At 47.5% G+C, this 11004-nt stretch overlaps 1 protein-coding gene across 1 annotated transcript; it reads right to left on the reverse strand.

The window, feature by feature from the left end:
* Nucleotides 1–2570: 2570 nt before the first annotated feature.
* Nucleotides 2571–10943, reverse strand: LSM3 (LSM3 homolog, U6 small nuclear RNA and mRNA degradation associated). The gene is made up of 4 exons (NM_001037487.2): nt 10911–10943; nt 9627–9737; nt 7111–7206; nt 2571–2969 (listed from the first exon to the last, which is right to left on the reverse strand). Exons 1-4 carry the CDS (start codon nt 10929–10931, stop codon nt 2889–2891), a joined length of 309 nt encoding a protein of 102 aa, NP_001032564.1. The 5' UTR covers nt 10932–10943; the 3' UTR covers nt 2571–2888.
* Nucleotides 10944–11004: the final 61 nt, after the last annotated feature.

The following is an 11004-nucleotide window of genomic DNA, read 5'->3' on the forward strand; positions in this document are numbered from 1 at the left end:
TTCTCCTCGCCAAGAAGGCTAGGCAGGGACCAGCACGTGAGCCAGTCGAAAATGAAAGCTCAGCAGCTGGCAAGCAGCTGGCTGTAATCCTGGATCTGCTACTGGGAAGGGCCTGCCCAAGAATGAAATCCACGAAGCTCACCAGAGCCGAGGGACACAAGCATCACTGAGCCTCTGGAGCCTGCCAGGGTGACTCCCGGAATTTCCAGTGACTTGCCATCCAGTGCAGGTGAGCATTGCTCACAGCTGGCAACCGCTCGCCCAGTGGAACATTCCTCCCCTCCGACTGCAGGCTAAAACGTAGGTATGTATTACAGGCATTCCTTGCTGATCGTGTTTCACTTTATTGCTTATTTTTTTTTAACAAATTGAATGTTTGCGCAACCCTGCATTAAGTTTCCTGGAGCGTTTTTTCCAACAGCATTTGCTCACTTCATGTCTCTGTGTCACATTTTCATAATTCCTGCACCAGTTCAAACTTTTTCACTGTCATGGTAATCTGTCATCAGTGATACTGGCTTTATCGTGGGGGTCTGGAACCAAACCTGCAATAGCTCCACAATGTGCCTGCATCTGTCACAGAAGGATGTGTGAAAACAGCCTAGTTTGGGCAGACCTTTAAAACCACTATTTAAAATGTATGAAAAGTGCCTATTTGCAGCTGATGCTTTTAGTCTTACTTGGGAAGCTCAAGTTACTCAGGTTTCAATTGGGGCACGTGTCACCTCAATGCTGAGTATGTACCCGCACATTTTGTCTGTCCATCCTTGTTCGTGGGGAACCACAAGTCGGGACCATAAGCCACCAACACGGGGATCCAGGTATGGCATCTGCTTGAGAGGCTCCCCCTTGAGTGATGTGATACCACGTTGCAGAAACTACCAGTCACCAGCTCCGGTGACATTGGGCCGTCCAGCTGGCTGGAGCTCAGGGTGCCGTGCAGCCCTGGAAATCCAAGGCACGGCTCTGGGGCCCTCTGACTGCACCCTCTGAGGGCAGCACCCCTGTAGGCCTGGAGAAGCAGCCTGGCAGGAAGCTGCCTGAATGGCCCCTACTGTGGCTTGGGCCCCAGCTCCAACCCTCCAGGCAGGCAGCCTGAGCTCCGTAAGGGCTCGCAAAACCCGTCTGGGGACATGCTGAGGACTATCCTGCAGGTACACTTGTTTAATATTTACTTGGCTGTGCCAGGTCTTGGTTGAGCACTCAGATCTCCAGTCTCCGCTGTGGTGTGCAGGATCTTTAGTTGTGGGATGTGGGACCTAGCTCCCTATCAGGGATGGAACCCACAGCCCTTGCGTTGAGATCGCAGTCCCAGCCACTGGACCACCAGGAAGTCCTATCCCCTGTTATCTTAGCAGCCAGGACTAAGCAGATGTTTGTATAGAGCAGCTGGGTTTTATGTGCACACGATGGCACCTGGGTCAGATGGTAAGGTCCATGGTTTTTAGAAACATAGTGTGTGCAGAACGTAGTCCTCACAGCCAAAAACAGTTCTATGTAACCTATCAACTCTAGGAGAAAACACAGAAAGATGACCAAGCAAAGAATAGAGAAAGCATTCAAGAATTAAGCACAGATACCAGATGCTACAGGGAGAGAATCGGAGTGGCCATCACCAGCCTGTGGTGGACATCAGGAGCCAGGGCTGCCCGCACGCTCCCCCGGGAACTGCCTGGGACCCACAGGCAAGAACTGAGAGCTCACGGAACTTCAGCTTCTCGTCACGTCCTGCAGGACGTGCCACAGGGGATGCCAGAGAAGACAGGCACAAAATGCCTCTGCTCGGTGCACTCTGACAAGAGATGGCAATTATCACACGGACCGACGACAGCGGCTCCGAAACAGTGTTCTGTTCAGGAAGGATGATCCAGAGGATCGACCGCTCGCCACCATCACAAACACAGTCCCACTTCTTCAACAGTGAAGAGGCTGCTGGAAGCAGGCTCCCTCTTGGGACTCCCTGAAGCCTGGACCAAGTGTGCAGATGCAGAAGGTTTTCTCCTGTCTTCTGACATAGATAAGCCTCTGTCGGCTTGCCCACACTTGTTTTCCTCATCTCCATTAACTTGTAGGAACAGGCACAATAAAGAAAATGAAACCACTTTATACAATGTCTAACGAAAGCATCTTTCTCGCACATGGCTTAAAACCCTGCATGTTGGCACAGTGCGCTAGATAATGGATCAACCACCACTGAAGCCCGACCTTAGAAAATCAGGCCAGACAGAAGGAACAGCACCCGGCTTCACCGTTCACCGCAGTGCTAGTGTTTCCGATGAGACGGCATCACCACCACACCTGCCCAGCCAGGTGGTTCTGGCTCGGGCGCTGGTCCCTGCGTGCTCACGGCATCCCATACACGTATGCCACCACCAGCACAGCCCTCACTGCCTGGCAGTCACTGCGCCTCAACAAGTGCCTTTCCGAAGGGTCCAGGGAGGGACACAGATCCACAAAACTGCAGTTCCCGGGACTCAACTTGGTGCTGCAAATACAGCAGACGCAGAACAAGTGGACAACTGAACGGAAGACGTGCTTCTTTTAAAGAATTCACAAGACAGGAGACCACGTTAAAAACCAAAGTGGAAACGACACATTTAATTTAAAGAAGAAACCCAGAAATTGTGCAAAAAAACAGTGGAGCAAATCAATTCCTGAAAAAGCTCTGTATCTTGATGATCGCATTTATTGGAAGGGTTGGATAAAAATAAAAATGCCGTTTAGCTGAAGAATTTGTGAGTTATCTACAAACCAACTTATTTCAGGAGTGGAAGAATTCTTGGTTATTTCTTAGTATCAAGATGTACATTGGTCTCTCCTGAATATCTTCCACATTCAAAGAGGCAATCACAGTATAGCCATCTTCCACACAGGATAAATTCTCCATTTCAGCCAACTCTCAGTGGCGGGGCAACTAGCACAACACCGTCTCCCCGTACAAAGAGCATCGGAATATTCCGTTTTGTTGACTGGAAGAGGGAAAAAAAAACAAAACACAGAACCCATTTGTACAAATTTGTAGTAGTGGTATTCATTTTCTGAGATAGAAATTTGGAAACAAAAACCCACAGATTCATCGTAACACAAACAGATGGCTTTAAAACCCTGGCCACTTACCTTTGTGACACAAAGAACCATCTCCGGAGTGTTTCTTTTCCTGGAACACAGCCGGGGGAGGGGCTGCAGCCATCCAGGCAGCCCGTCCCCCCTCTTCCCGGCACACAGCTCGACATTCCTCACACTCCCGGGTTCTAACCAGTGAGAAGTGAGCAGGAGTGACGGCTGACCCTAAGCCTCCCACAAAGGCCCCTCTGGGGTCTCCCCCCGACATGGACTCAGACTACGGAGAACGCTGGGGGCGGCAGAGCCAGTAAGCCGGGGTCCCTGACTGAGCACGAGCAGGGCTGGTGCACCGAGCTAAAGCCTCGCTAGAGACTGTGGGCACAAATAAAATCCTCCCCTGCTGCTTCACTGTGGCGCTAATCCACTCACGTATGGAATGGGTATCTTTTGTGTGAGCCAGGGGACGAGTCTTAGGCAGTAAGGAAACAGACAAGGAAGGTCTGAAATCTTCTCACGCCTCAGTAAAACTGTTGCCTCAAGTGAACTGAAGTGAAGTGGCTCAACTGTGTCCAACTCTTTGCGACCCCATGGACTGTAGCCTACTACGCTCCTCTGTCCATGGGGTTTTTCAGGCAAGAGTACTGGAATGGGTTGCTATTTCCTTCTCCAAAGGATCTTCATGACCCAGGGATCGAACCCAGGTCTCCCACACTGTAGGCAGACGCTTTACCGTCTGAGCCACCAGGGCAGTCCCAAAACTGTTGCCTAGAAAGTAGCTAAAAAGTAGCCTAAAGACGTCCCAAACCTAGGTTCTGGGGAAAAGGTTGGAAAAAGCCAAACATTGGTAGTGTTGCTGTTAATCTGATGCGCTGGGCAGGGCAGTGTAAGGAAGAGATGAGCTCAGGCGATAACTAGCAGGTTTTCAAGCAGCGATGATAAGAAACAGAATTCATAAGGTCAGAAAAGCCAACTGTTTTTAGACTCCAAACTGTGGACAAAAAGCAAGAAAAACAGCTCCGAGGCACAAAGCAGCCCTGTCCATGCTCTCAGTTAAACAAACTCAGCCCTAAGGGGAAGACGAGATAAGGGTGCTGCCTCCCCATCCAAGTTTACATTAGCAGGTGACCCGGGGCAGCCAACACTACTTTGTAGAGGAGCCCACGTTAGAGGTGGGTAACTAGAGACACAAAGGCCTCTGCGAGTTTCACCGAGAGAAGGGTTTCGGGGTTACGGGCCCAAAGAGCTGGCTGGAAAGAAACAGACGGGAAACACAAGAAGTCCTAAGTTCTAAAGAAATGGCACTCACAAAGGATCCGGTGACTGGCTAACAAAAGCCTCTGACAAACTGAATATCCCAGCATACTTCAGTGTTTCTGTCAACACTCTGCAGCTCCCATATTTAACAATAAAAATACAGGTAACCAATAAAGAGTTCTAAACAAAGAAAGAGTAAGGTTTTTTTAGTATAAGTATGTCCCAAATATCGCACAGGTCATACTTTCACTACTCACGCCTCCCAGGGGATCATCACTGAAGGACCAGTGACTGCTCAGGGTCCTCCCCTTTTCTGAAAGCGAGTGTTTATGGTGGCGGACATCCTGTCCCTGCTCTCCTGCAGTGCAGGCGGGAGGGACAGTGACAACCTGTCCTTCTTAGCTAACAGGAATCTGTACAGCTGACTCCATGTAGCTCTGACAGAACTGTTTCTGTGCCAGGCAGAAAGTACTGGTAATAGCTAGGGTTCCAGAACTTTTTTTAACATGTAAAAACTATGTTTTATGAGCTTCCTAGGTACTGGAACATAAAAAGAGAACCCTGAACAGTAAATTCAAGTAATACCTATAAATTTAGTATGTTAAATCAAGTATACCTATCTGTCAGCCATGAATGGATCTAACTCTTTGTATCTCTCAGCGTTCTCAAGTTTTACTGTGCATAAGGTCACCTGTTTAACAGCTTTTAAGGCCATTTTCTGGCTCCATGCCCAGAGATCCTTACTCCATAGGCCAGGGTGGAGCCTGTGAACCTGCATTTCTAACAAGCTCTGGGTCTGCCCATATTTCAAAACTCTTGAGGAAATTAATCCTCCCAACAACCATCAAAGTGAGCTTAGCAGCGGAACCTTCCCAACTGTAGTCTTCAGATGAGACCCCAGACCCTGTGCAACCTCATGAGAGACCCTAACACAGAAGACCCAGCTGAGTCTGAACACCTGACCCCCAGAAACTGCAAGCTGGTAAGTGGATGTGCTTTTAAGACACTAAGGTTTGGGCTGACTTGTTATACAAAACTCTGAGATAAAGGGTCCAAATAACTAAGAAAGTCACGATCAGAAACAAGGAATTGAGAATGACCTCATTTTGAAGGTGAAGAACACCAGGAGTCTAGTTTTAGATGTACTGAGTTTAAGATAACATCCAAAGTGGGTATTTATGCAGCAAGAATATTAGAAAAGAGAGATGCTCAGAAAAGACACAGATTTATCCATAATCATAATGGCCACCACCCATCACCTGCTGCCAGCTTCGCAAGCACCAAATGCAGTGCATCTTGGAAGGCACAATTACTGTACTGGCATTTTACTGAGCAGGTCCTCGAGGCTTAGAGAATTTCTAGAATTTGCCCACGGTTACAAAACTCATCAGCAGCAGCCAAGATGTGAACAAAGATCTGCTCACCCAGAGCTCAAGCTTTTATGCTGTACTGTCATCACAGACTGATGCTTATAGCAGACAGTGACTACCAGTTAACACGTGTGAGGGAAAAACACACATTAAAACAAAAAAATCCATCCATGTTCAGAAGGAAAAAGAACACTAGCCAAGGAGTCAAGAGTGCCTGAAAAGAGGAGAGCCGGGATAAAGCAGAAGCACAAAAACCAACAAAGGCTAACATCGGAGCACTTACTATGTGCCTGTCGCCGTCTAAAGGCTTTTCACAGGAATCTCTCAATGAATCCTCAACCGTAGTATGAAATGAGTCGGTATTACCATCCCTATTTTACAGGCATGGAAACTCAGTCACAGACAAGTTGGGTAACTGATAAAATTATAGAGCTGGTAAGCAACAGAGTCAAGACATGAATCCCAGCGGCCCTGTGGCCTGAGCCTACACAGGAAAGCACGATACTAGAGGAGGGTCAGAGATGGCTTCTCAATACTTACAAGACTGAAGAATAAAATGTGCCAATATATGGAAGATCTGCATAATTCAGTGAACTAATACTTTCCAAATGACCAGAGTTTGATGTAACAAAATTATGCATATATACAAGATCCATTCCAAGTGCAAGGTACCAATGAACCTACATATAACAAGAGTACGGAGGTTCACCGATGTAGTCTTAGATTCCACACTACAACTAACCTTTAGGAAACTACTGCTCGTTGAGTTTGCGTGTAGCATCAAAGGCAAGCATCCACAAAAACACTCTGTCAATCCCAGTTAACCTATCTGTGTGATGTTCAACCACAGCGTAGCACAACAGATTAAATGCAGAAGAAAAGATGCAATTAAATGTTGTCTATTAAGACAAGCATTTGCAAAACATAAAACAAAGACACTCCTCACTAAATGTTTTGTCTCAGAAAATACAGTCAGTATCCTGAGAATGTTACGTACGTCAGCGTGCCATAGGTTTACTGGTTTTAATGAGGTAATATTTTTAATTTCTCAGTTTTAGTTTCCCACAAGTACTGATAGATAAATTCACATCAAACAAAACATCGTCCTGTATTAACGTTACTCACAGCCGTATCTCAATGCATCCTGGCAAGCCAAACAGAAGTGACCAGTGTTCCTGCCCAGCAGTGAGGAAGTCACGTCGCAAAGGTACTTCCTGCCCAACATATCCCAGGTAGGAAGCGGCCAAGCCAACACTGGAAACCCAGGTCTGTCCAACTCCAAAGCCTTCGCTTTTAATTGTTACATTCTACTGAGCCCATGAATAGGTATCAAAACATGAAAGGCTTTCCATAAATAAGTATTAAGTTGTTGAATTCTGAGAATTGACATTTTGAACGTGTTGACTAGAACTGCATGACTTACTTTATATATCTCTTCATATGTTTCTTCATCAATTTCTATAGTTGTCACAGTTTCTTCCACATCTCCCAATATCATATTTAAATGCTGATCATAAGCCTGAAGTGGGAAGGTGAGGGACCAAGAAATTTAATAAGCAAATTAGGAAAAAATAAACAGGGCTTACAATATGCAAATGGATCAATTACAAGTAACACATAACATTAATACTTACACCACAAACTTTACATGCAAATAAAAAATAACCCTGCTGTGCTAATACACTGTTTCTTTGCAGACCATCTCCCACGATTACTTAATTGACCTAACACAAATATAAAACTGTTTATGGTCAAAGATGAATTTACTCAAAATAATTTGAAGTTTTGTATAGTAAAGGAAAACAAATTCTGTAACTGCTAAGATGACAGCACTGGTTTCTTAAAGGCACAAGATGCTGTCACTCAAACCTCCCTGTCCCAGACAACACCACAGAGTAAACTCGCGTGGAGCAGCACCTGCGCATCTCACAGCCTCGCCAGAACTAACTGCTCAGCACAGTCAGCAAACAGTGCAGCTCGGATACTCAGGGATGCCCTCAATCTACGCTCCAAAGCTCAGGCATCTGACCAAATGGTGAACCTCCAGAGCGGGGGCAGAGGGTCTTGTTTAGAACCCACTTCAGTTACTTCTAGTCAAGTGTTAAATGGTTCACCAGCTCACATCAAAATAAGAGCAGCCAATTAGCAACACAGGGAAGTGCCAGGCAAAGCACACCAACAAGGGCAAAGATCCACAGACGAGGCCCCAAAACAGAAGGCGGGGTGGGGCGGGGCGAGGTCATTCAGTGCAGAGGGGAGTGAGTCCACACAGGGGCTGAAGAAGCGGGGCGGGGAGGGAGCATCCAGTGCAGAGGGGAGTGAGTCCACACAGGGGCTGAAGAAGCGGGGCGGGGAGGGGGCATCCAGTGCAGAGGGGAGTGAGTCCACACAGGGGCTGAAGAAGCGGGGCGGGGAGGGGGCATCCAGTGCAGAGGGGAGTGAGTCCACACAGGGGCTGAAGAAGCGGGGCGGGGAGGGGGCATCCAGTGCAGAGGGGAGTGAGTCCACACAGGGGCTGAAGAAGCGGGGCGGGGAGGGGGCATCCAGTGCAGAGGGGAGTGAGTCCACACAGGGGCTGAAGAAGCGGGGCGGGGAGGGGGCATCCAGTGCAGAGGGGAGTGAGTCCACACAGGGGCTGAAGAAGCGGGGCGGGGAGGGGGCATCCAGTGCAGAGGGGAGTGAGTCCACACAGGGGCTGAAGAAGCGGGGCGGGGAGGGGGCATCCAGTGCAGGGGGGAGTGAGTCCACACAGGGGCTGAAGAAGCCTCCAAGAGTTAAGGCAACATGTCCGTCCGGGAGGGCCTGTCTATGTGCCACTGGCCCAGGTAAAAAAGCTCAGTTCTATTTTTCTCTGCAAAGTTGCCACTATTCCATGTCCTGGGGCTCATCTTCCTTTCTGCAATTTAAGATTTAGCACAGGAGGTTCTTTACCTTTAGGTTTCATATTAGGTAGAATCATGGTACTGAAGAGACAGTGGAAGTCAGATGGCTTAGGTTCCTAGTTTGGCCCTCCTTTCTACTGGCTGTCACCTTAATCAAGTAACTTTACCTTTCTGAGCCTGAGCTTCTTCAAATGCAAAATGGGGATAATGAGTATCTGCACTCACAGAGTGTTATAGAGATTAAATGAGATATTACAGGCAAAACACTCAGAGTAACAGCACCTGGTTTAGTGCTGGATAAAAACTAGTACTTTAGGGTAGAATGGCAATGATAAAAAGAACACACTCAGCAAAGAAATAAGTTACCAAGAAGAGACAAAATCTTTTAATACACTCTCTTTATGAATAAATGGAACCACCTCAAAGGACCAACCCTACAGAAATATTTATATGTGCAGATGTAAACAAAGGTCTACGTATAAAAAGCAGCGTTACTTTTAGCAGCAAGAAATGGAAAACGATTCTGGTGTCACTACTGCCGCGTCAAGAATCCTGAAAAGTCATCAGTGTATACAGTGCAAGTATTTGCACACAGACACATGCTCATGTACGTAAATACAGAGAAAAGACCTGGAAGATTACAGACCCAACAGAAGGAACGGCTACTGGTAGAAGAAATAGCATTCTACTTTTACTCTACGTGTGTCTGTGCTATCTAAAATTTTTCACAACAAAACACAAGTTAATATGTATATATATGTCAGTAGTTTAAAGAACACTTAAATAAGAATGGAGAGCAAGTAAATGTTATTGACAAAAAAATAGAAAGGAAAAAATGAAAGAAATGAAAGTGTTCTTTAATACATACACCATTTCCATTAAGAGGAAAAAATGTTAAAAATATGAATAAAACACCACCGCATTTGGCCTTTAGAAATATGGGTGACTCTCCACCTCCTTCCGGTCAACAGTCAGCACACTCTTCCAGAGCAGACAGTTTCCACCCTTTTAGAGGAGGAGGGAGAGGGAAACTGTCTCCAGGGGTCAGTTCACTCACATGCAACCTGCCTCGGAGCTCTCTGTCGTTCCTCATCTTCACGTAGATGCGCTCGTCCAGGCTGAGCCGGATGAGATCCAAGGGCTCTTCCACAGTGTTGGTCGTTTGTTGCTGATGAAAGAAACAGGCTGAGTGGCGCTACAGGACTAGAGTGAAGGATCGGGACCCCCGCGCCCTGTGTGGCAGCGGGCGAGCGCTTAGCCCCCCGGCGCCCCAGTCCCCTAATCTGCACAACGCGTGTACCAACAGCGCCTACCTAACACCGCTGTTGTGACGCTTGAAGGACAGTGTATGAAGGTGCAGAGCAGTGCCCAACACTAAGTGCTGGATTACGAAGAAGACAGAGAGGAGTTAGGACAAAATAACATGACTCTGTTCCCTCAAAATCCGAACTGTCTGACCCCATCTCAGGGTGGAGGGAGTCACTCTCTCAGGGACTTCACATTTATTTCAAGTATCATTTAGTAGACTGAAGACCATACACTAATGACTACCACATACGAGAGAATGCTAAGCAGAGATCAATGTTTGAAGGAGGATTATGAATGCAGCGCAGGGCAGGCTGAGTTTAGGGCGCCATTTGGCCCGTAAGATGAATATATCAGTATTTAGCATCCAGTATAGAATAATGGGTGAAGGCACTGCCTGTGACTCTGGGCGTGTGGGCTCAACTCCTGATTCTGACACTTGGAAACTGGGATTAAAAACCGTGCCATCTCTAATTCTCAGTTTCCCTGTTTACAAATGACGGGTAAAGAATCCGCCTGGCAATTCAGGAGACGCGGATTCGATCCCGGGGTCGGGAAGAACCCCTTGGAGGAGGAAACGGCAACCCACTCCAGTGCTCTTGCCTGAGAAACCCCGCGGATAGAAGAGCCTGGCGGGCTGCAGTCCACGGGCTCGCAGGAGTCGGACACGACTTAGCAGCATCCTCCCTTCATGATTATTGCGAGGAGTAAAAAAGGGCCAACGTATTAATTTGATGCATTTTAAATAGTATCTGGCAAACAAATATACTCAAGAGAAAGGAAGTGGCGAGAGTGAGGAATAATTAGTTTTCAGCGGGTTTCGAACAGTAAAAGATCTCAAGGCCCGACGTAAAATTCGGAGGGGGCGCGGTTAGCCAAAAGGCAGATTTGAGGCCGTGAAGACCCAGAAAGAGGCGGCACAACTGGCCACCTTTCTGTGAGACTGGAAAACGCAACCCTGGTAGGCAAACCCGCGCAGAACCAGGCCCGGGAACAAGTAAGCTGCTTCGGAGATGGCGCTTCAGAAGACACTCACCTGGTCCACGTCGTCCGCCATCTTTCAAACCCTGCGCTCTTTCCCGCCTCTCGCGAGACTATGAGAACCCCACCCCCGCCTCAGGTCTCTGGAA

This window comes from Bos taurus, chromosome 22 (assembly GCF_002263795.3).
Source record: "Bos taurus isolate L1 Dominette 01449 registration number 42190680 breed Hereford chromosome 22, ARS-UCD2.0, whole genome shotgun sequence".
NCBI classification, from domain to species: domain Eukaryota; kingdom Metazoa; phylum Chordata; class Mammalia; order Artiodactyla; family Bovidae; genus Bos; species Bos taurus.